Source organism: Coloeus monedula (genome assembly GCF_965178545.1).
Source record: "Coloeus monedula genome assembly, chromosome: 3".
Taxonomy (NCBI): domain Eukaryota; kingdom Metazoa; phylum Chordata; class Aves; order Passeriformes; family Corvidae; genus Coloeus; species Coloeus monedula.
The window spans coordinates 21,827,082-21,852,325 of record NC_138783.1 but is presented as its reverse complement, the minus strand read 5'-3'; the positions used below and the strand labels follow the sequence as shown (position 1 = coordinate 21,852,325).

At 41.4% G+C, this 25,244-nt stretch overlaps 2 protein-coding genes across 2 annotated transcripts in view; both read right to left on the bottom strand.

Annotated features, from left to right (window-relative positions):
- POLQ (DNA polymerase theta) overlaps positions 1–12,763 on the bottom strand; it is a gene marked incomplete at its 3' end in the record, with an annotated part of 51,733 nt that extends 38,970 nt beyond the window's left edge. The window contains exons 1-5 of the mRNA XM_082277315.1: positions 12,667–12,763; positions 8,908–9,090; positions 8,035–8,165; positions 6,500–6,656; positions 2,157–2,265 (exon numbers count right to left, since the gene is read on the bottom strand). Of these exons, the coding sequence (XP_082133441.1) occupies positions 2,157–2,265; positions 6,500–6,656; positions 8,035–8,165; positions 8,908–8,977 (467 nt within the window). The 5' untranslated portion in view covers positions 8,978–9,090; positions 12,667–12,763. The remainder of the gene's footprint in view (positions 1–2,156; positions 2,266–6,499; positions 6,657–8,034; positions 8,166–8,907; positions 9,091–12,666) is intronic.
- A 1,333-nt stretch (positions 12,764–14,096) lies between these two features.
- On the bottom strand, positions 14,097–23,657 carry METTL16 (methyltransferase 16, RNA N6-adenosine). The gene is made up of 9 exons (XM_082277316.1): positions 23,447–23,657; positions 23,162–23,361; positions 20,721–20,861; positions 19,583–19,698; positions 18,700–18,842; positions 17,383–17,452; positions 16,425–16,514; positions 15,344–15,517; positions 14,097–15,250 (listed from the first exon to the last, which is right to left on the bottom strand). Exons 1-9 carry the CDS (start codon positions 23,572–23,574, stop codon positions 14,633–14,635), a joined length of 1,680 nt encoding a protein of 559 aa, XP_082133442.1. The 5' UTR covers positions 23,575–23,657; the 3' UTR covers positions 14,097–14,632.
- Positions 23,658–25,244: the final 1,587 nt, after the last annotated feature.

Below are 25,244 nucleotides of genomic sequence, written 5' to 3'. Positions count from 1 at the left end.
TTCCAAGATCTGGGAACCAAAGCCCTAAGTACAGCAAAGAAGCAAGTAGTGTGATGAATAGCAGCTTCCACTAAAGGCAGTGAGAAGTAATGGACTCCTAAAAACCTGAAAACACAAACTGTTAATTTAGATACCCAAATGTAGATTTTTAATTCAGGCTTTTACAGCCACGTAATAGGGGGCTTTTTATGCTTCTAAGCTTGTGTTTGAAAACTACTCATTTGCATTGCGCTGAGCCACAAATTGAGACTTTAAAAAATAAAAAGGTCTGATAAATCAATGTCAGCTCAGAAATAACCTGAATCTTCTTAGAACACCCTGGTAATCCTGGCAAAGACAAGACAGGGAAAACAAGATTACCCAGAAGCTATAGTATAAAAGGCCAGTCACTGATGAGACAGAAATAAGGAAGATGGGGAGAGGCAGACTCTCTGTTATCCAACCTCTTTAACCATTTGCTAATACAGCTTCACCATCAAGGTTGAAGATTTTTGCCTCTACAAGAACTTTGGACCTTTTCCTCCCTAAATCAACTTTTGACCTCCAAGGATTTAAAAAGTTCCAGCTCCACAACACAGTATTTGACTGGGGAAGAGAAAAATCTGCTGCAGAATTTTGGCTGAGTCTAGAAAAGCCTTGTGGAGAAGCATGGACACCCACACAGGCAATGGCCATCTGAGAACATCCTCTTGGTGTGAAGACACAGCTTGTACTTCAGTGGGACAGGCACTGATCATTCTGATAACTGGCCAGACTGGACAGTGTTTAAAGACTTTATATAAGCTCATTAAATAACAAGAGGAAAAAAAACCAAAACACAGAAGAACATTTGAGAGAAAATGTGGTCTTCAGCTCAAGGAATCTCAAGTGGATTCCAGAACAAAAACAGCAGCCAATTCCTTCATGTCAGTAAGTGGTACAGGGTACCACTGTCACCTTGACCCTGACAGAGAGATGGAGAACCAGGGCCCTGGCATGCCTGCATGGTGAAGGCTGGAACATTGTGTCTTCCCAGGAACATTCCTGGATGCACCTGTACCTTTTTCCCCTGGCAAGTGTTTTCTCCTTCCTGCTTCTTCAATGAAAGGGAGTAAAGCAGAGGGTGGGCCTGCACCTGTGCTGCAGCTATATGCTAAACCAAGAAAAAAGGAGTGGCAAAGTCATCCACACTGCTCCAAAGCTTACTGGCTTCCAGGATTTATGGGGAGAATATGAGAAGTCAGATGTGATTTGACCCAGAACACTGCTGGATCCTGGAAATCATGATGGGAAACACTGGATGAAATGTCCAGTGGAGAGACAGTGTAGAAATGGCAGTTCCCCCAGAACTAAACAGATGGTTTCTGCTTAGCCCAGCACTGGTACAACTCACAAGACAAGAAGCAGCAGAGAAAACTGGCAAAATCTGACTTCTTCTGCTAAGGAAACAGTTGATTGTGATTCTTCTCTCAGCACCATAAATAAAGATTAAGAAGATTACACCACCTCCTCCATTTCCTTTTTTCTTTGTTTGGGCACTATGAAGCTGCTGGGCAGTTTGGTGCTGAGAATCTAGATGCTGAATTCTTAAAAGCCTCTAGAACTCTTCTCAAACATCTAATCTATTCCCCAGTGTCCAACCAATTGTGCTAAAGGTAAGAAAACATGCAACCACTAGGCTATCACGTTGTAAGCAGTGCTAACTAAGCAGACTATTGGCATATCCTCTAAGCCTTCTGATCAATTCACCATGCACAAGTTAAAAGCACGCCCACTCTTCCACAACACCAGAGCATTCCAGTAGAATAATCACACCATTCCCTGAAACACTAAAAAATTAAGCAGGGCAAACCTGCTAGCAAAACTGTTTTTAAAAAATCCAATGTTGAAAAAAAACCAGGCTAAATAAGTAAATGAAAGCACCAGCCTTATTTCTTTTCCTGAGAGACTAAATCCCATGGTAGTACACAAACTGAAAACCATGAGGAAAAGAGGGTTTATCTACAATGGCATGCCCCTGAAAAGTGGTATGGTAAGATCTTAATAAAAAAAATAGTCTAGGTCATCACTCTCATAAAAACCTTGGAGCTAACCCAAATTTCCAATCACCCAGAGAACAAAATATTTAGAGTCATCAATTATTTAGCATTAAAAGACAAACATCTCAGTCTACTCACCGCTTTGCTACCTTCTCTGTAACATATCTCACTTTGGTCAGGAGGAGTTCCAGCAGATATCCTCGATGAGAGTCTCCCAGCATGTGCAACTCATCCACAACCACCACGCCTGATAAAGAAAAGCACTAAGGTCACATTTGACAAACCTCCAAACTAAGAACAAATAGCCTTGATCCTTTCACATTCCACATGATGAACTGAAATTTATATTCACAAATCCAGCTGTGCTTACCAACACCAGTATGGCTTCATTCTGCCACTGAGAGAGAAAGATCATGACCAATGTCATGACATTTCACACCCACCACAACCACACACACAATCAGCTTTTAAAAGATAAAAATAAATAGGTTGAGTTGTTAGTCTAGCCACTCCACAAAACAGTATTGCATCTATACTGGAACCTCTTTGCAAGTAAAAACCCCCAGGCTTCAGAGTAACTGGAAAGGAAAATTCCAGCACCCAAATGAGCTAGTCAAAAGCTTTGTTGACATAACTGTCTTAGTTAAAACATCATTTTTTACTAATACAGTAATGTCAGAAATAAAACAAGGGCAGATGTAATTATACTGGCAGAGTCTGCTTCCTATTATATTGTTCTTCATTAACCAAACCTGAAAGCTGCTATTTAGCTTTGGCTTTCTAATGAAAAAAAATCCTTATGTGACCTCCTTAAAATGACTTTTTAATCTACTGACCACCTCCATCAAATTTTTAAGGTGTGGAGAAATATCTAAAAGAATAATGTCTAAAAAGCTTCTGAATATCAGCAGCTGGAGACAACAGACCAGACTAGGGTCTTCCCCGAGGAGAAAACATAGAGCCACTACAACTCAGGTACCCAGTGCACCTCCTGCACACATCCCAGCAGCAGTATATACCCTTTCTAGCCAGCTGACAGGGTCCCAGGGATATGGAGTAGGATAAAGGAAGGTTAAACAAAAAAAGCAGGGTACAGAGGACACCACGCTTCATTAGCTCTGCTGCTGTGGAATTTTTTTCCTCTTTGGTGCAGCTATGTAGTATCTTCCTGGTATGGCTAAAATAGCAGGAGCTTAAGGGCAAATGTGACCTTATATTATCTGTTTCAATGCTATTTTTCCTTCTCTTTTTTTCTCTCCTTCCTACATATGTTCCTTCTCTCTCCGTCTGTTTTCTCCCTCCTTCTCTTTCAAGCCACTTAAGTTAGAAAGAGTGCTGCACTGCTTCATCAGCCTCTTTTACAGACTCCCACCCATCCAGCTCCTCTGTCCTCCTGTACTTCCTCTATTCTGTGCTTGCTTGTAAAAAATGGCAATTCGTTGGTCACCAAATACATATTTATTCAGCTACCAGAAAAAGCTTCTTCTTGCTTCCCCATACAACAATCTGTCTGACTTCTTCCAGAGGTGAGACAAGACAGTTTAATCAGATACCTACCAAAGTCAAATCCACACAAGTCACCTTTCCAGTCTGTGTGCCAAGCAGTGGCACATTTTGCTTCCTGAGATGAAGCACAGCACACTAGTGGTGTTTTATACTCTCTGCTGCTACTCAGCTGTAACATATACTCAGATGCTAAACCTGTGAGCTGCACTGCCCTGGCACTCTGCAGGCTGGTGACACCTGACTGTCACTGGTGCACAAGTGCTCTCCCCTGTGCAGGCAGTACTCGGGGTAACACAGCAGCAGCCAACAGGCAACCAGTACTGTTCACAGAGCTATCCTCATCTTAAAATGGAATTGCAGCCAAGCATCTCAGGCCCCAGCAGGCACTGGTATTTTCTGCTCAACAAGTTCAGGAATGCAAGTGGGGCCAGAACTTTATCATACTACATAGGTACTGAGAATTAGGCTAGACTCAATCTACTACTTCTGTCTGCAAATTAGATGTGTTCCTAGAAGACAGCTGAAAAAAACAACTAAAAAGTACCTGAGAGCTACCACACATGTTTACTGTAGAATAACTAGGTTGTTTTAATTCCCCATCCTGTTTAAAACGAAAAAGTTCTGAATGACAAGCAGGGAGGACTTGATTTTTTTAAAATATAATTAAATAGTAACATTTTAATTTCAAGTTTAAATTAAGAAACAAATATTATAACAGCACATTACAAATCCATTCCCAGCTGATACACTGAGAAAGCAGTGGATTCTTCTCTAATCATTTTCCTAAAAATTTCTTTAGCATCAGTGTCAAGAGGCTGAACAACAAGAATATCATCTCCTGTGTACCTGGATGTTCTAAACTGACACGTTATATAATAATTAGCACCACAACATTGCTTTTAACTGTTTCAAACAGCACAGAGAGCTCTGGCAGGCAGATTTTAGTTTCTCTCAACAATTTCCAAAGGCAACGCAAGCTATCAGCATGGGGTTGACATCAACCAAAGGAACAGCTCAAACTTGAGATGGAATCCAGCCAGGATTGCAGTCATCTCCCAATAACTCATCTCTAAAGATAAAACACCCTTGTTACAAACTAGTCTAAATTTAGAATTAATTAGAAGACAAGGTACAATCTTGCAGTTTCAGACAAGCTTGCTTTGGGTGACAGCTAAACTGGCATTTTCAGTTCATACCCATATTTTACAGCTTTTATGAAAATTTATCTCCAAACAGAAAACTTGTCCATTTCTTACATAAAGATGACTTTTTAAAATCAAACTATAATTTAAAAATTAATGTCAAAGATGCATATAAAGAAAAAAAAAATTTTACCCCTATTTCAGTTATATGGCAAATATATTGGGGCACAAGCAAAATGGAGGTTTGCAGCAGAGGTGTTTTCAAATGGTGAAAGAAAAACATGCTTTAAGGAGGTATTGGTATTGAGAACACATATTCAAACTCAAATCTTGTAGTCACTTGGCTGGTTATACTTCAATGACTGTTCTCAAGTACATTCATCTTGGAAAGCACAACAACATGTAGGGATGAAATGGAGGTTCCAACCAGAGGAATTTGGTATATCTCTAGTTTCTGAAAGATGGTATCATTAAGCAATACATTTTAATATACTGAGTATGCTTCCAATGCACACAAGCCAACATAAAGTTGCTTGTCCTGACCCCACTGTCTGCCTTGTGCTGGCAATACAGCTTGTACAGTGTGGTGACATAGGATCAAACTAACCCTAGTTTAAAGAAGCAAAAAAAAATTAAACCAAGTAGCCATACATTGAAATAAAATAACTGGTTTTCTTGCAAAGGAAGGAATGAAAATACAGATTCAAGAATCAAGCTGGACTGCAGGAGCCTCCATTTGAATGAGCTTAAAATGCTGCAAAACAGTCACCCACTCATCTTCAGCCCACCAGCAGTCTCTAAATCATTCATGGTGATTCAGACCCTACAGATCCAGGTGTGAATGCGTTATCCCGTGATCTCACACTCTGAAAAAGCCTGCAAGGTTTTATTTCCCATTTTCTCTCTAAAAAACTCTTCTGGTACACAATGCAGCAGAATATTATGATACCAGATGCACACAGAACAGCAGTTTCAAAGGTGGAGGTCTCAGAGCAGATCAATCCTCATCTATTTTTGCAATTTTTATATTCTTAAAATAGCAACCAGCTATGTTACAGGACAGAGTGAAGATGGGAAGGATTACTGTATAAAACATAACTGGGTATAGCTTTATTGAGCAGAGAAAAAAAGAGAATAACAAACTTCTGACTGGACTAGGAAAGCACATCTCTCTCCAAGTGTACACAGAAACATTGGGCTTCTTCAGGTTTTATCTCATCCTCAATACCTATGAATACTTTCATTATCTAGTGGCCATTGGGACCACAGTGACCCAGAAGGCAATGTGACAAGGACCGAGGGTTTTTGAGCAAACAAGACAGAAATGAATGTCACAGCCCTCCCAGTCACCATGCCTACCCAGAGGAGCACTGTGTATTCATTCCGCTTATCTGCATCCAGATGAGCACAGAATGTAATTCCTTCTCTTCCTCAAGCTAAGTGAAGATAGATCTTAGATTCCACAATCTCTGTCTAAAACAAACGAACATAATACATTCCTGAACTCAAACATATCTCAGAACTTTAATTCAGTTTTATTAATTAGAAAACACTTCCTAGCTACGGGAATCATTGTTAAATGCAGCTTGCTGCTCACGTGACACAAACTAAAGCCTGCAGCTTCTACCTACTCACCCAGCTGCTGAGCTGCATGGAACAGTGCTGGCTGTCCTCCTAAATCCAAATCAGAGGTTCTCTGGAAGAAGAAAATTGCTGCATATTCCTATATGGTATGTCTGTCATATACAGAATTGAGAAAATTCAAAGTATCCCATGATTTCACATGTACTCAGAATATGTAACCCCCACAATGGTCAAGCCTCAGTACTTTACCCAGTGAGTCCATTTTGTTTTCTTCTATGAGCCTGTTGATTAGTCCATTGGCTTTCTCAATGGTGCAGACAGCAACATCCAGAGCAGAGAAACGTCCTGCAGGAGACATGCTTCCCATGTAGCCTTCAACTCTCACATCCGCCTCCTGAAACAGGGTCTGTTTTCCAAGGATACAGAACATCCATGCCAAGGTTACAGCTCTGAATTTTGACCAATGCCTGCTGGAATCACATAAAAGCCTGCACTCTACATCTACAATTTCTAGTACTTTAAATGCCATCTAATCAGATTAAAGCCATATCTCAGCCAGTTACTGACACTTCTTTTTTCCACTGTCATTTTTTATTTCCAAAGCAGAAGCCACAGAGTAGACGTTGCAAGACAATGTACATAAATGAGTAAAAGATGAGAACCACTGCTGTGTATAAAAAGATTTAATATTAAAAATGTTAGGGAACACACAGTGCAACAGTTTATAATATCAGTGGCTTATGTACAAAGACACCTCCCTCTCAAGAAATCCTGAGCAAAAGCCAAACATGGAACTCCAAACACAATGATGACACATCTCACACTGAAAGCCAAGAAACAACAACTTCTATTCCAGGTCTCACTACTGCAGTGCCAAAGCTTTGACACATCCCACACAGCATTAACAAAAGACACAAATATTTGGACCTCACAGGTAGGTCACCCTTTGAGTTCAACTATGTGCAGCTATGCCCAAACCTCATGCCAGGAGTAGCAGAACAGAGCTCTGATAATCCTCCAGTTTTACAAGATTAAAGCAAAACCATGTCTCCATTATCAATCACTTCAGAGTAGCTTTTGCACACAGTTTGTAGGATTTCCTAGCAATTTGTGAAGTTAAGATACCATCTCAGTTAATGAACAACCAAACTGTCTTAAATGGCAGAAAATATAACAAAATGTCTGCTGGGTTTGGATCTGGTTTTAGTTGTTGTTACCTAATGGCAACCATATTTGATATGAAAGTCTTTCAAAAAACAATTTATGTTTTTTAAAGGTGTTCCCACTGTAATTTTGTTTTTTAAATAGCTGGGGTGAAGAAGCCAAGGTATAACCATATTCTGGTAGAAAAAAAAATTAGCAAAGTCAAAGTGAAATCAAAGGCACAAAATTGTGGTGGAATACCCCAAGGAAAGCTAAAATATCTTTTTATCCTTAAGATAACATTTACACTTTCCCTTTGTACTTTTCCTAACACAATTTTTCATTAGAAAATTCATTTAAATTTTGTATATTATAAAATCTGTGAATAAATGCAAGTAACAACCCTTTAAAAGTCAAAGCTGAAATAAAATGTTTTAATCAACTCCATACAAATTTTTTGGCTAAAAGTTTCTTTTTTTTTTTAAATCTCCAATTTAGAGCAAATTTTAAATTATCTACTTCTTTTTGAAAAAACTCAGCAATTTTTTTTTCCCCCCAAATCCACGGTTTTGCATTTCTGTTTAAAAAATGTGACCCAACAACTACTACCCATAAATTTACCCTCCATGAATGCTACTTACCTGCAGGTAACATTTCTTCTCCTTGGCCACAGAGACAAAGGGAAGGATGAGAAGAGCTTTCTTACGAGTCTCCAGGACTCGCTTCAAAATAAGCAATTCTGCGACAAGAGTCTTTCCAGCACTGGTAGGAGCTTGGGAAAAAAAAAAGGGGGGGGGGGGGGGTGTTCAATTAATTTTTTAAGTTTAAAAAAATAAATCTAAAGAGCAAGCATCACAAATCTAGCATAGAAAGCAGTTACTGGAGAACTTGGGGTGGGACTCTTCAGTTCATGTCTCTCACCCACAACCACACTTGCAGTCAACTCCATAAAGAGCAAAGAAGACTAAAAATCATCTGCCTCTTTTCTAAGCTCTTCATCTTCTCAGTGCTGCTCTAGAACCTTTTTCCCATGAAGGGTAGACAACCAGCTGTCATTTCCTACAGATTCCTAGTCCACCAGTCTTACTTCTCCTTCTGCATTACCTCCCCTTCTGCACACACACCCCACACACAATATGTGATGAGAAACGATAAATGGACTGAAAAAAACTAATAGCAAATAATATTCTCAGATGTGCATCTTCAATTGCAGTTATCGTTCAGTTCATAGTAGACAGTCTGTAATAAAAGAGTCACCACTAGCTGACTCCTAATAATCAATTTCTAAAGGAACTTTAACAGAGAAAATGGGGCAAAAAGCCTCTCTTCACATCTGGAAAGGAGACCATTAAGTCAAGTTTGAGGTACATCAATGGGACAGATCTTAATAAGATGTCTCCAGAAGAGGATCCTGACCTTTCTAGCTGCCAGATCAGAATCCTTCAGCACCAGTATGTCCTTGTAAATGGCAGTGGAAAAGTTAGGGGGACTGTTTTTATCAGATGTTCGCATACCTGAGTAAACTAGGTTCTTCCCTTCCAGAACTTGTCCAAGCATTAGGCATTCTGCTTGCCATTCAAACATCTGCACCACTCCCAAACTGTGGTATTTCTCCAGAACTGCTTTGGGAAGACCCCAGCTTGCAAGGAGCAACTTGTCTGCTTGGTCTTCAGGAACATTTACCTGCTGATATTGCCCTTTGGGAGGAAAAAATAATAATAATAAAAAAAAAAATTAAAAAGTCAGGTATCATCCTTGAATCTGAGGTCACTTAGGTTATACACCTAAATGTCAAACTTCTCTACAAACTCCTGTATTACAAGAAAAGGCAATAACTATCTGCCCTATATTTTTCAATATTTTGTGTAGATGGTTCACCATTCTTCTTATCTTCTGACATCTTTTTTCCAATTTTTCCTCCTACAAGATTTTCCACATTCGAATAATTCCTTCACCAAACTCTTGCCCTGGTATTTGCTTTTGAGACAGAGCAGCCATTACCAAATACATACTCAAACAGAGCTTCAGCACGGATTAATGCAACAGCATTACAATGGATTTGCCATCTCGTCCGCACCCACACCATTTCCCTTTTAAATTACTGCTGCTGAGATTTCAGTAATTCTCACTGATTACAGAACTGCCCAGTGTTTTTTGTTTTACAGATGAATGAAAACCACAACATAGACCAAACAAGCAGCTCAAGCTACTCTGTGCAGTGTGTTATATTCCAGTTTATTAACACCGATTAGTATCTTCACAATACTGCCAGTTCCTCCAGCTTAATTAAGCTTCTTGATGATTACTTCTTGTCTTAGTAACCCTAAACAACTTTGTGCTGACTACAGACACTGCCTCCTCCCTCTCCTTCTCCTCCCTTTTTCCAAATCATTAAGAAAACTCAAGTCCCTTTCAGGTTTCTGATCCACAGTAATGCCTCCCCTATCACCCATGAATATATAGTTCCTGTAATAGCGTTTTGTGAAAGATCTTGTCAAATTGAGATAAAAACCAAGTAATCATGTGTCCTGACTCTACTGTACCCGTTTTTCTACTCATACATTCATTTTAGAAAAACTTCTAAAAGAAATTTCCCACCATTGTTGCCAGCATAAGGGCAGGCTAGATCAGCAATACCAGCCTGCATAAGCAGCCAGCATTTTTTCTCTCAACACACAAAAAAATTCAACTGCTGCCTTGAAGTTAACCCCAACCTAGGCTGTCACTGCTGCGTGATCAGTCTCCTCTACACAAATACATAAAAACACTTGATATATAGCTTAGCTCTGAAAGCTTTGCTTCACTTTGTATAATCAAAGTACCATAAAATACTAAACAAAAATTTAAGCACTATCAGGAGAGAACAGAAATATGCTACAAAGCAGAACAGGGTTCCCAAGGGGAATTCAGAGGAGACCAGAATTGTCCATCCTAAACTGTGACTGTGGTGGGTTGACCCTGGCTGGACACCAGGTGCCACCCAAAATCATTCCACTCGACAGGGGAGACAAAATACAGTGAAAGGCTCATGGGTGACGAAAAGGACAGGGAAAGACCACCCACCAATTACCATCACAGGCAAAACACTTGACTTGGGGAAAATTAATTTATCACTAATCAAATCAGAGTACGATAATGAGAATTAAAATCTTAAAAACACCTACCCCCTACTCCTCCCTTCTTTTCAGGCTCAGCTGTACTCCCAATGTTCTCTACCTCTTTCCCACCAGCAGGAGAGAGAAACAGGGAATGGGGGTTGCAGTCAGTTCATCACACAATGTCTCTGCCACTCCTTCCTCCTCAGAGGAGAGTTCCTCACACTCTTCCTCTGCTCCAGCGTGGTGTCCCTCTCACTGGAAACAGTCCTCCAAGAACTTCTTCATCAGCAGTACCTCCCACAGGCCGCAGTTCTTCACAAACTGCTCCACTGTGGGTCCCCCCCGGGGTCTCAAGTCCTGCCAGCAAACTTGCTCCAGCATGGCCTCCTCTCTCCACAGGTCTTGCCAGGAGCCTGCTTCAATGCAGACTTCCCACAGGGCCACGGCTTCCTTCGGGCATCCACCTGTTCCAGCATGGGTTCCTCCAGGGGCTGCAGGTGGATCTCTGCTCCCCCATGGACCTCCACAGGCTGCATGAGGACAATCTGCCTCACCATGGTCCTCACCACAGGCTGCAGGTGAATCTCTGCTCCAGCACCTGGAGCACCTCCTCCCACTCCTTCTTCACCAACCTTGGTGTCTGCAGGCTGTTTGCATCACATCTTCTCGCTCCTCCAGCTACAGTTACCATTGCACAGGCTTTTTCCCCTCTTCTTAAATACATCATCCCAGGGGTGCTACTGCTGTTGCTGATGGCCTTGGCCAGAGGTAGCTTCTGGCAGCTTCTCACAGAAGCCACTCCTACAGTCCCCCCTTGCCATGCAAATCCAATACAGTGACTAATATGGCAGAATTAGGATTCAGAAACATAAAAAACCCTACGTGATAGGACCTTAAGCTTTTTCCCTAGTGTTAAAACCAACAAACTTCATGTAAAAGGTGGAACGAGTAAAGGATTACGTGATTCCGCTGTTTGAAGAATAGATGAGAACTGAACATGTGTTTGAAAACTTGTGGCTTAGAGATCTGTGTACAGAAATATACCTGTGACACTAATCTTTTTTTTTTTTATCTACTAAAACAATGCTAAGAAACAGTCAAAATTAGGAAGATACGAATTGTTGGTTAGAAGCATTGGGTATTAGGTTATCAGAAAGAAAACCATTCCAGGTTGTGGGGCCAGCTGACTACAAGAGTGCTGCTTACTGAACTGTCTTTGGGAAGCTGACTGTGTAAATGTGTACATTTTCTGCTCCATTTGCAGAAATTGACATGAAATTGTATCTTGCAGAACATAATCACATCAGTGAGAAGATGTGACATGACTGGAGAAGAGACTGACAGATGTAAATGCTTTAAAAAGTTACAGAAAAAAATCACAAAAGAGATGAAACTGCAAGGTGCAATGCAAATATCTTGATTTTAGATGTTGTATACAATCTCGATGCTGTATACGTCTTGATTTCTCTCTTGATTCAAGAGCACAATAAGCTGGTAAAATGTATGTGTGGCATCCAGAAGCATCACTTTAAGTAGCTCTGTCTGCCAGCAGGACCACTTGATATGACACCTTGCCACAAGATGTTTATAGCAAATCTTGTACATGGCATAAAGAAGTATATTGTGGATACTTCTTCTGTATTCTATTATGTACTCTTGAATCAATTTAACAACGTAGGTAAACAAACCTTGCCCGGCATACCAAAGAGAACAGACTATAGCGATTGTTGTACTATGGCAGCACCTAGAGGCCAAACCAAGGATAAGGCCCACTGTTACAAGACACGGAGAATGCCCCCATCTCAGAAGTGTGTACAGAATTCACATTTTCTTATTGTCTTCCTCAACTACACAGCGAATAGTGCAGGAAAATCCTTCGATCCCCACCGTGCTAACAACACTAGCACGTACCTCGGCTGCAGCCACTGCCCTCGAGAGAGAAAGGAAGGGGCGAAGCGCGGCCCGAGCAGCGCCGCTCCCGGGGCCAAGGCCCCGCGCCCGCAGAGGCTCGGAGGGTCTCCGGCCCCTTCCAGCAGCGCCCCGGTCCCCCCCGGGACAGCCCCGCTCCCCCTCGCCCAGCACGTCCCGACTCGCCGCGCTGCACGACCGACGGGAAGGCGGGGAAGGGAGAGAAGGGGAAGGGAGGAGAAGGGCTGCGCTCTCCCGCGCCAGTACCTGCCGAGCCGCTGCCGCGCAGGGAGAGGTCGAGGCCGGGCGGGGGGCTCAGCACAGCGCGGCGGGGAGCGGCGGGGCCGGGCGGCACAGCCCGCCCCGCCCTGCGGCAGCTGCCGCCGCGGAGCCCCTCAGCCGCGGCCGCGGCGGCAGCGCTCGGCGTGACGGTGGTGCCGCCGCCATCTTCCCGCCGCGCCATTCAAACCCGGCCCCGCCCCGGCCGCCGGGAGGGCGGTCCCGGCGGGAGCGGGGAACGGTTGGGAACCGGGAACGGCCGGGAACTGGGCAAGCCGGCCCGCCCGAAGGTCGCGGCCACTGCGGAGTACGGGTTGTCTTTGTAAAAACACCGGTCAGTGCTTACGCAGCGCTCCGAGCGTGCGGTACGTGTGCGGTTCTCGCGTTGTACCGGTGAAAGGCTGAGATAATTAATGAAGGTAACGGGGTCTGCTTCACCAAAACAAGGCTTACCGTGCAGAGCTGAAGCAATAAACAGGGGAGGGCACAAAGGACAAACAGCCTCGTTTGCTGGTTCTAATGGCTCTGACGCCAAAACAGCTGTTACAGATTCTAAAAGAGTAGGACTGGTTTAACCTCTCCTCAGGAACACGACTATCACGCGTTCTATGAAAATTTTGCAGTACCCAAAAAATGCATGTCTTTGTCCATCACCCACAGAAGTGCTAAGAAGCGTTATATCAAAAAAAATAAGGCTTTTCTAAGTTGTTTTTAATTTCAACTGAAGAAAACATACTGATCTTTCCAAAAATAAGGTCAGCAAAGGGTGAACACTGAAAGCAGTTCCAGGAGCATGAATATACACAGTTATTTCCTTCTGGCCACCACTGCTTTATTTTGGGTAATGCACACACTTACACCACTCTCTCAGAAAGCTCTCCATGTTCTCTATCTCTCTTCAGAGAAACGGATCACAGCTCAGGAGGCTGACTTCACAGGAAGCAGGACCAGTGCTCATAAGCTCAAATCCTCTCTCTGAGGCATCCAAGACCCATGTCCCTCTCTTCTCACAGGAACAGGTCATTGGCCCAGAAACACTTGGAAAACAGCCAGTGATAAATAGGACTAGGGGAGTGGAAGCAACTGTCTTCATTCCAGATGTCCTCCTTTGGAAAAACCTAATGCTTCTGTACTCATCTGTGTCCTGCAGCAGAGCATGTGCTCTCATTGCTGTCATTAAAGCAATCTCTTAAGATTAAATGGAAGCAAAATTGTTTAAGAATACTGCTGTCATTTCAGACAATTATATCTGAGCAAGTGCAAGGGATGGTCTAATGGAGGAGTCAACATATTTTAATCCTCTTTAAATCAAGCAGCTTAAAAAGCTTCTTTCATTGTTCACGTTTACAAAACCAGATGCTAACAGTAGGCCCTTCTGTGTTTCAAAGCCCAAGCACTAGACAAATACAACACACACATTTTTCCTAAAGTGATTATTTTAATGAATTGATACTTAGAGAATGTATCCATTCTGCTACTCTGTCGACCAAAAGTTAGATACATTAAAAGGAAGAGAGGCATACTCTGCTACAGACTCCCTGCTGCAGAAAACAATTCCCACTGCACACTAACCGTTTCCTGTACTAGTACTGAAAAAATATTGAAGAAAATAACTCAGGAAATACTTCTACTTAGAAACAATATATAATTCTATTATGCCAGAAAAAGACCAGAATAAGCACTGCGGATATTTAAAATGCTCACAGCATAGACATGTTTCACTTCAACATGTAGTTTTACAACTGCAGTGTGAAATCTATTACTTCCTCATCATTACATGTCCTTCTCACATCTTTGAAAAAGCTCTTTAAAATATTAAAGGAGACATCTATCTTCATTCTACTCTTTTTTTAAGGGGGGAAAACCCAGGTTTTGCTGTCTAAAATTTTTAATTCATTAAAAATAGTTTACAAAATTTGAGGACAGACCTACTTTACCAAAGTAGGAAAAAGAGCTAACTAGCAACCAGTCGAAGAATTTGGTTCCGTAAGTATGTGCACAGCTGGTTCATCAAGTCTCTGTTCTGTCCTTCAACCCAGTGCATTTCTACTACTACATCATTTCCTTCTTTCTTCACATTCATTAAACACTTGAAGAGAAAACCCCCACTAGTTTCTTTATGGCTTTGCTCTTTTTCCACTGTCAGATTGCTAGCTTCCTCTGAAGGGCAAGGTTCCTCCTTTGCATCACCAGAGCCTTTGCCAAGTGATGTTTCTCCCTGCTTTGCTGCCATCTCCTGTTCCTTCATAGGATCACTGTGTTGTTCTTTGGCAGCAGATTCCTCTGGTAGCTCATCACCTGCCGTCATCTGCACATCCTCATCAGGTGCCATAAACCCCATTTCAGAGTCATCAGTCTTGGGGTTTTCACAGTCCGAGTTGTTGCTCACACTCTTCTGGCTGTTCTTTTCCTCCTCCATTGCTTGCAGAATATCTTCAGAAGCTCGAGGAAGTTCTCGTAATTGCCTTATTCTCTCTCTTTTCTTTCTCCTCAAATGAATCCAGGAGTTTTCAATGGCAGTCACAAAGAGGCTAATTTCATCTTTTCCACAGGGAACACGTTTATGCTGAACCTATTGCAGAAAACAGCAAAATTTCATACAATCCTCTCACAGTTATGCTTTCAATTAGGACATTGTTTTAACATCTAACACTTTATACTGTACCTTCAGATCAGTGAGAATCTTCTCTACCCAGGCTCTAACCACAGCAATAGCTTCTACAGCATCCCAGCCCATAGCTGCAGCTTTGGTGGATAACTCTTTGACTGTAGAAGCCAAAACCATGAATGTAATTGGTTTTCGTGGTTTCTCTAATTTTCTTCTTTTAGAGGGAGGTGACTAGAAGAAGAAAGAAAGAAAACAATTACAAGACTATGCAGTATTAGTGGGGTGACTTGTGTACTCAGAAGACTGTGATTCCATAAGACACGAGGATTAAGAGTGTAATGTACACCACTAGGCAGTCATTCACATGGCCCGTGTTTCATTTCACCCCCAGGAGTTTTAGACTCAAACCAGCTAAAAGGATCATGCACTTTATGCTAGCCTGATGGACAGAGGGAGTTTATCTTCAGGTATCAGGCAAAAAGCTTCATTGGTTCCTTCAAACTATTAGCTCTCCATGAGCTGAGAAAGTGTGGCTGCTCTTGGAAACAGAGGCCAGCTGCCAATATCCACATTTTGATCCAAGTGCACTGAAGGTTTCCTCGCATCTTCCTTAAGACTGGTTATTGTCTATACCTATATTCAAATATACAAACATCCAGATCCAAAAAAGTAACTGGCTCACATTTAAGGTGAACAAGCTCCACTTACATTGATGTAGGCAAGTCTGAGTTAGACGTGGTCATACCTATTTGGTAACAGAATCCACATGTTAAATTAAAACTGAGTTCTCAGAGAGAAGTTTAAATTCAAATCCAGCCCCAACTTAGCCTATTTTTATTACTACTAAACTGCTATTTGAGGTATGTTACAAATGATCCTTATTTTCACTGAAACCCACAGGAAGTTCCTACAATGGCTTCCTTTTTCCACCCTCAGCAAGGGTCACTCATGAATCACATATCACAACTGCTAACAGACTGGCAGCCATCTAAGAAATTCCGCTGTCCATACAGCCCAGCACATCCAATATTCCAGTCTGAAGAAGAACAGTTTGTATCACAGCAGTTGTAGCTCATTAGCCCCTTCCTCAAGTAAGAGGCACAGAAAATCACAAGCAAACCAGAATTAAGCTACTTACAGGTACTTGTACATCATCATAGAAACTCCACGCCAGTGCCCATCTCATGGTGCGTCCCTGACAGAATTCAGTATGAGTGACTTTAGGAACCTATGCAAAGAAGCAATACATTATTTCAGATTAATAAACAATATTGTTTTACTGCACACATTTTCAAACAAAGCATATTTTCTCATGACACAAATGGAGATTCTTTCTGACATGCCTCAGAGGTGTCAGGGCCCTCTCTCACTCCTCTCGCTTTACTAAGACAGACGTACCGACAGCTCAAGGACAAAGGAAATCAGATACTTGAAATTTTGTGTCTAGCTCAGCATCTGCTTTTGGCAATTCATCTTTCTGGAAATTTATTTCACCACGCATTCTCTTTCCTTCCACTATACACAAGGCCAGAACTCACAATTATTTTGTTTGTATGGGAATTAGTGAGGAGTATGCTTCCTCCAGAAAGCCACCAAGAAGTCCTTTGCACAGCCCTCTTTAATGCGAATAGTAGCACAAAGTTCCATTTTACTTGATGCCAGAATTCAACACAAACAGAACAACAACACTGCCACTTAAATCATGTTACTATTTCTTTTATCAACCAAATTGCTAGATTTCATGTGAGCTAAGAGGAAAGAAAGCTAGATTTTTTGTTGTTCTTGTTCTTTTTTTTTTTTTTTTTTTTTACTACAACCTTGTTAAGGCTACTTTAAAGCAGAAACTCTGAATCTTTTAGAATGAAGACATGCTCCAACATGTGTTAATGACAAAAATTTGCAGACAATAATTGCTACTTCCTGGTCAGGTTTGAATATACAGTAACTTCAACGGTTTCCCTAACAAAGAACTGCAGTCCCTTTTTGTAATAAAAACTCAGTAAAATAATTCAACAATAACTACCCACATGCATTGAAGCATACTATATACTGTATAGAACACAGGCAAGATATATATGGACTCTATGCAAACTCACCCCTTGGATTCGAAGTTCTTCCTTCAGTGGTGCTAAACTGCACTTCTTCCCCAACATGCAGCTGTACCACCTGCAAAGCACACATTAAAAAAGCGTTTTACAAGTAGAGATCAACTGAAAATGACAGCTATCAGTAAGAAGTACTTGGATCAGAAAGCTGCAAAAACAATAGGAGATTTAAAACCAAAACAACAACAAAAATCACACTTAAACAGTGACTAGGACATAGTACAGCAAAATTCAGAACAGAAGGTCCAAAGACAGACTAGACAGGGAAATCTTTTTGAGCTTTTAGGAAATACATTAGGAGTATCATTGAGACAACACCCCAACAACCAGGAATCTTGTTTCAAAGAGTGACTTCAGTTATGGGGAAGATGTTACACCTTACAAGAATTTGTTTCAACTTCTCCACTTTTTTTGGAGAATGAATCAGAATAAAAAGAAATAACCAACTATTGGCAAGTAACAGACATACTGACTAACATTTGTGCTCACTCATATCTTATCCAGGTTTCCATCACATAACACATATTTCATGAGGAAACAATCAGCCAAAAAAAAAAAAAGAAAGAAAGCTATTTTCCTACTTCTAGTGAAGCCTATCCTTCAACCCAGATCCACATCTTCAGAATCTCCAAACATTACGTTACATTAAATTCTTCATCTGAATTATTATTCGAGCTCTACAACCCCATCTTCCATACTTTCTGATGACTGGATCCAAAAAAGTTTAATCATAAATATAAACGTATTGAAGTACAAAATTTAAGATCTCCCAATTATCAAAGGACAGCTTTGTCCAACACTGGGGGAGTAAAAGCCTGCTGATCAGAAAACTGCAGATGTGCCATCTGTTTATGTTGTTCAAAAGAATGTCTCACTATGCTTTTTATTGCAGCTTATGTTCACCCAAGACAGCATTCAGTACAACAGTGTCCCTTAGCAGGCAAAGCTGCAAGTTACCAAAATTCAGCCAGGAAAAGACAGAAATTTTTAGGCTATGTCATGAAACCTCTTTCATCCCAAAAGCCCTTAAGAATGAACCCTGACCTGTCTCTATCAGATACATATGCTAATTTGCTGCAAGATACAAGTGTTGCTTGTATAGGCTTTTTTTTGTTCTCTGCCTTTAAATAACTCCAGCAATAACTTCTAATTGCTGCTCGGGAACAATTTGATGTGTATCATCAAACAAACAGAACAGCTATCACTGGACCATAGCGATACTAAAAATACCATTTTTGCATGACTTCTGCCAAAGATGAAGATAAAAGGTGTTAGTTTGGGGTTTTTTAACTGGAAAAGAACACTTACCGTAACCTCTTTTTAAGTTGGAGACTATCATGAATAATTCTTTTGACAAATTCTAGTTCTCCTCCCTCAGCCATGATTTCTGTGATCCCTCCTGTATTTACAGAACTGGGAGGAGGACGCCGCGGATTTCGAGAATTAACTCCCTGGATTAAAACCCAAAAACATTTGACATGGACATTTAATGAAATGTTATGCTGCTTTGTACATTGCTTCCTATCTTAATCTTAGTGGGTAGCAAGCACCACCACCTCTACTTAGCCTTCCCCCATCAGAACCATGGATAACAAAGATCCATTCAAAACAAACGAATCAGAGTGAATTCGCTACAATCTCAAACCTACTTGTCACACACTAGGATCCTGCTAATATGAAATACGTGGTTCCAATACATGTAAGGCATGCTAAGTGCATCTGTGCAATTACAATGTATAGTGTTTAATTAAATCTTAAACCTTTTTTCTACTGCCCTGTATTATACATTTCTGACTAGATTCAGTGGGTATTGCAAGACCTGTATGATACTGTCTACATCACTAAGGAAATGAAAAACACAGTTATGCAAAATTCCAGGAACTAATTCCTCTGTACTACTGTTATGCAGCAGGCACCTGATTTCAGATTTACTAGCTGTCTACCTTCCAAACTAATTTTCTAGGACAGTAAGAACTTGTGAAAGAATGCTACAGCTCATCTTCCACTTTAGGAAGGGTAACAGTTAAGTTTTCAAAACTCCTTTAGGATCTAGGGGATGAGAAGGGAGAAGACTTAAATGCTATTTCATAATGATTTGGGATTTTCCACTCAACCTTCCCCACGTCAAGAGGTTAAATTGTTGCTACCTTCCCACTGACTACTGAAGTACATACAACATCCAGTTTGTTACCTTTGCTTCCAACTGGTTGGCAAAAAAGGGGGGGTTGCACATGCAGAAATCATAAATGATCTCAGATTCTTCTTTCAGTGCATCCATTAGAAGAGTCTTCTGTGGTACCTTAACCACTATTAGAAGAAGTGAATTTGGTCAGTAAGGAACTTCGTATTTTATTTAACAGGCTATATACATTATACATTGTATAAAACCTGTACTCTCTAAACAATGCCTTCTACAAAAGAGATGTAACAAGTATCACCATGGATATAAAGATTTTGGGTTAAGAATTAGCATACAAACAGTCTGTATGTTTATACCCAGCAGCAGAACCACATGAATCTCTTTAAAACAACAAGGACTGCCTGAGTTATACCACATTCTCCAATACAACCACGCATGTGCTTTAAGCCCTTTCAACTACAGGCACTAAAGCTTCACATGAGGCCTGTTCCTTTGTCAGCTCCTTTTCCAGTATATGGCAACACCACCACACCATTAAAAATCAGTGGCAGCAGTAACAGAAAACTCTCATTGTTCTCCGCATCAAGTTCTGGATCTTAAAGACTGACATGGACAACAGACTAAGACATGTTGTTCAAAAGGATGCTTCCAAAAGTTTTCATTTCAGAGCTCATAAATGGATCTGCTTTTTACTACATTGAGTTCCTACAGAGAATTTTCCAAGCTTATTCCTAGACCACATCTGGCATACTGGCACTGCTACCACAGGCAGTGTCAGGACTTCACTCAAGAAGTGAGGACAAAGAACTCTCTGTACAACTCTCTGTACGCCTTTGTGGAAGTGTCATGCAGTTATCCAAGGGGAGCATTCCAGGTCTCCTACCAGCATAAAGAGTACAAACACTAAGAAATACTTCAGTAACAGACAAGGAATACAGAGATAAAAACACCCCAGGGTGAAGTTGATCTTTCAGATTTTCATAAGGGCGAGTTTTTCTTTATCCACACATCCCATGCTAGGCAAGGCGGCTGTTTGGCTTAAGCACACCCAGACCTCAGTAAATATTCTGCACCAGTCAGAAACAATTGAGCACCTGTTTGGAAGGAATGTACATTCTGAAATGCCACTGAACATGGCAGAAGTACGTCACAACATTCGTATGCTATTAAATACCTTATTACATTGTACCTTTTATAAGATCAGACAAGTTATTCTGTTCCACGTTCTTCTTGGCATAATTGAAGCACATGTCATCCACTTCTGTTGCAAGGAAATACCAGCCATTCAAAGTTGCTCCAAGTAATGGGTATATACAAGAAGCCCCTGTCCCTGCAGAAGTGAAAATCCACAAAAAAGGCAAAATAAATCTCTGCTGTTACACACACTGTGGCTGTTAACTGCGTTCTTATTACACCAAAAAGAACTAACTTCAAGATAGCGATCAAGAAATTTCAAGAAAATTACTCATCATCTACTACTCACTTCTTTAGTGAACTTTATTTTTGTAATTTGAAAAACAGCATTGTCAAATATGCACTTTAAATAAGATAAAGAATTTAATAATCTCTAATAATTTTTCTAGTAAACTATCAACTTTAGTTTAAGCTATTTTTCTTCTATATGACAGTGGTTAATTTACATACAGAAAGCCAAATACATTCTGGCTTTACTAAAACAAAACCCTACCACAAATAAATTTCTCTTCTGAATTTTTCTATCATCTCTCATAAATAATTTACTTTGATGCATACAACAACCACAAAAAAATTCTGTTCCACCAGACTGTCTTTGTCTAATGTCCAAAACTATAAAAGAAACCTAAGTGTCAATTAAGATACCAAAAAAGGTAGACAGATAGATGAAAACTTGCTAAAAGAGAGAGAGATGCCAGCAGAAAATAATTATGGCATATCTAGGTGATCAAATTATCAATGACAATCAAATTTAGGCTTAAAGTGAATTGATACAAGAAAAGGGAAAGATATCCCACCACCACAAAACTTGAGTTTAGACATGTCAAGCACCTGTTATACTGATTTACTGAAACATCAATAACTTCATCTGTCAGTACACAACAGCAAGGGGTTATTTCCAGCACTTCTGTCAAGTCCCCCTTGGACAGCTTACTGCTTTTCCAAAGCTGGAATATCAAAGCCCATGCAAACTCAAACTGAAGATTCTGCAGTATGTGGAGGATATAAAGGATCTGTCTCTTCTACCCAGCCACCTACCGTGACAAAGTTCATAGAAATAATTTTCAAAAATGAAAACTAATATAAAAGGTGTAGAAGATGGCTAAGAAATTTAAAAGTTATAGAGGAAAGCAGCTGTGGACACACCATGTGATGATACAAACCTGGTATCCAGCATAACTCCAGCTAAAAATGCAAGTCAGTAAATTTCAGAACAACAAATTTCACCACAAAAAGTAATGACAGCAAATACCAAATAAACAGAAACGTAAAATCTGGCACAGAAAGATTCCTGAACCCCAGCTTTGAGGAAGTCAGTAACTTTAAAGTTTTAATATCAAGCATTAAAACAAGTTAGAAAGGAAATTCCAGCTTCTCTCAATTTCATTCTTCAGCACAGAACAGTCTTTGAAATCAAGACTTTGAAACTGTAAAAGATTTTATTGACAAAATAAAAGATGTGAACTAAACTCAAATGTACTATCACTGGTGCCTTTTAAATAATTCATAAAGAATAACCAAAGTTTCTGAATCCAAATGCCAATTTTATTATTTGTGTGTGGAAGCTCTTACAGAGCTTGCCTTTTTTTTTTATTTCTAATGAAAACCAAATTATGGCCATCAGTGTACATCTTACAAATTCACATCTCTGCTGACTGTTTACATTTATCTGCTGTCTAATCTAGATACTGTCCTGATATTACCAAATAATCCAGACTGAAAGTGAACAACTATACTGGACCATATCATCCATCTGCTGATGCTTCGTCCAGCTTAAAAGACATTTTGTTTCCAATAATAAACAAGAAATCTTTGACCATCTACAACCAAAACACAGCTTAGCTAGCATTTGCCCTGGTTTCTAATTAAGCCTCTTTTAAAACTCAGCTTGCAAATATAACTACATTGAAATAAATTAAAATAAAAATCGAAGTTTAGAAAGGACAGGTCATTCACCTGTCAAATAGATCTATAAAAGTTATTAAGTGGAACACTAAAAAATATTGCTATGCAACACACAAACCCTCTGGTGCAGACATCCAAAAGCCAAATTAACAAATTAGCAACGAAACATAATGTGCTAGTTAGAACACTGAGAAGAAACACTTTTTAATTATTTTAGAATCACATTTTTGCCTGCATTTTTAGAAGCAAAATTTTTGTATATCACAGAAAGCTGCACTCAAGGGGGTTCAAGGCCCTGAAAAGCCAAATAATTGCCTCCCGTGACTGCTCTTGTGTTTGTGCGGAGAAATCCTGCCCACCCAGGAGGCAAATGAACACCGGTGGAGCTCAGACTGCCTTTCACCACCGCGAGCATAGATCAGATCTCTTTGTTTCTCAAACTTTACGTTTTTCTGTGGATGCGCAACAAATTGTATCTGCTACTGCCGCTGACGGTAAATAAGGAATTAAATATTTAGCTGTGTCGAGTACCTATGTCAATGCCTCGCCTCAGGGTTTGCTTCTCAGCATCCTGGTGGCCGATGAGATCCTCCACCCAGTGGATGTAGTTGAGCCTCAAGGGGACGGTAGGAATGAGCCTTTCCACGGGGATGTCGATCTTCAGCCCGAAATCCTCTTTCAAGAGGGTGCACGTCAGAGCCCTCACGGCCTCCGGATCCTTGAAATTCAGGCTGAAAGGCACACGCAGAGCTTTCATGGGCGCCGGGGGGCGGACACACAGGGGCACCCACCCGCCCCATCCCGCCCCGGCCGTACCTCACCCTGCCCGCCAGGGTGGTCTGCACGTGCTGCTGGAACTCGGGGTACTTGCCGGCCAGGTAGGCGAAGTCGGGCGGCTTGTCCTTGTAGCGGTTGCGGGCGTGCATGGACTTGTTGAGGGCCATGTCGGGCCGGGCCGGGCCGGGATGTGCCGGGAGCGGCGGGAACGCGGCGCGGGATCACGGCCGCACCCCCGCGCGCCGGCCCGGCCCGCTCCGCTCCCGGCGCGCACCGCGGCCCCGCGGGCCGTTCCAAGGAGCGGCGGACGGAGGGGGGTGGCACCGCCCCGCTCGGGCCATCGCCCGCCGCCGCGGCGAGGGACGCTCGACTGCTGAGGCGGAGGAGTGACTACCGTGCGTCCATAGAATGCTGGAATGTCATGGGTTAGAAGGGACCCTAGAGATCATCTAGTCCCAACCCCGCTACCATGGGCAGGGACACCTCCCACTGGACCAGGTTGCTGAAAGCCTCATCCAGCCTGGCCTTAGACGCTGCCAGGGCTGCGCCATCCACGGCCTCCGTGAGCAACCCGTACCAGTGGCTCACCACCCTCACCGTAAAGAATATATCCATCCTAAATTTTCCCTCTTTCAGTTTCCTTCTTGTCCTATCACTACAGTGACCAAGAGTCCCTCTCCAGCTTCTCTGTAGCCCCCTTCAGATACCGGAAGCTTGCTGGGAGGTCTCCACAGAACCTTCTCCAGGATGAACAGACCCAATTTCCTCAGCCTGTCTTCGTACAGGAGGTGGCCCAGTCCTCTTATCCGCCTCGTGGCCTCCAATGGACTTGCTCTAACTCTTCCATGTCCTCCTTATGTTGGGGGACCAGAGCTAGATGCAGTACAGTTACAATGTAAATGTTCTATCTACAGACATCATCGCTTCAGCATTAGATACTCAATGAGTAATAAAGACGAATGAAATTACATAAAGAGTTGCATTTTTCTGGTGCCTGCTGTGTCCAGGCTCAGAGGCAGCAGCACGAGGAGCCTCCACTCCCATCTTCACATACATTACCCACCCAAGTTGCCTTCATTACCGTGAAAGGGTCTTCAGCATTCTCTGAAACATCTCGTAGCCACTGATTTCTGTAAAATTCCTGCATGAAGCCACTGGCAACCAAGCAGTGGCCTGGGGCCTGCTGCTTGTGGCTTACCTTGTGCCAAGAGCATTGAAACACCTGGATTTTAAATGATGTATTACCCAATCTGAGGTGGGGGAAAAAACCCCAAAGCTTAGATACCATACCCGAAAAAGTTTTCTGAGAATTTCCCCACTTCAAGCACTTTCAATCAACAGCATGTACTTCTAATAATTACCATAATGATCATACAGTTGTGCTTGCTGAACATAAACCATGAAAGAAAAAGTGTGTTACAGTGAGCTTTGTGCTCTGATTAGAAAAAAAAAGCAACAACATCATCCTCAATTAAAATGGGATGTAGGCATAGCAAAACAAAGCCTCAAACTGAGAATTAAAACTGACTTCAGTTCCTGGCTTTGTCACTGTCAGGAACTTCCAAATTTCAAGTAGGAAACTTTCAAGTGGAGTAGGAATAGTCCTTGCTTCTTTAACACAGTGCTTTGGTTCCTCAGACAAAAACATGTAACATTAACATTAAAGTATAACCTATTATTATTATTAAAAGATATTTTCCTGTTTAAAAAGCCAGATACAAACCAAAATGACTCACTGTATATTGTTTAAAAATTCAGTCTAAACTGGCATTCATATTCTTGAATATCTGAGAAGACCTGCAACTGCATTTCATTTCAGTCCTACTTCCTGCCCTCA

Bases quoted from the DNA above. Each gene is read 5' to 3' on its own strand.
- METTL16 (XM_082277316.1), bottom strand. From the start codon at position 23,574: ATGGCCCTCAACAAGTCCATGCACGCCCGCAACCGCTACAAGGACAAG. The intron at 17,453-18,699 runs GTAAGTGTTCTT...TGTGCTTTGCAG, and splicing joins CAACTTAAAAAGAGGTTACG to GTGGTACAGCTGCATGTTGG. The intron at 15,518-16,424 runs GTAAGTAGCTTA...TTCTTCTTCTAG, and splicing joins ATGATGATGTACAAGTACCT to TCACCTCCCTCTAAAAGAAG.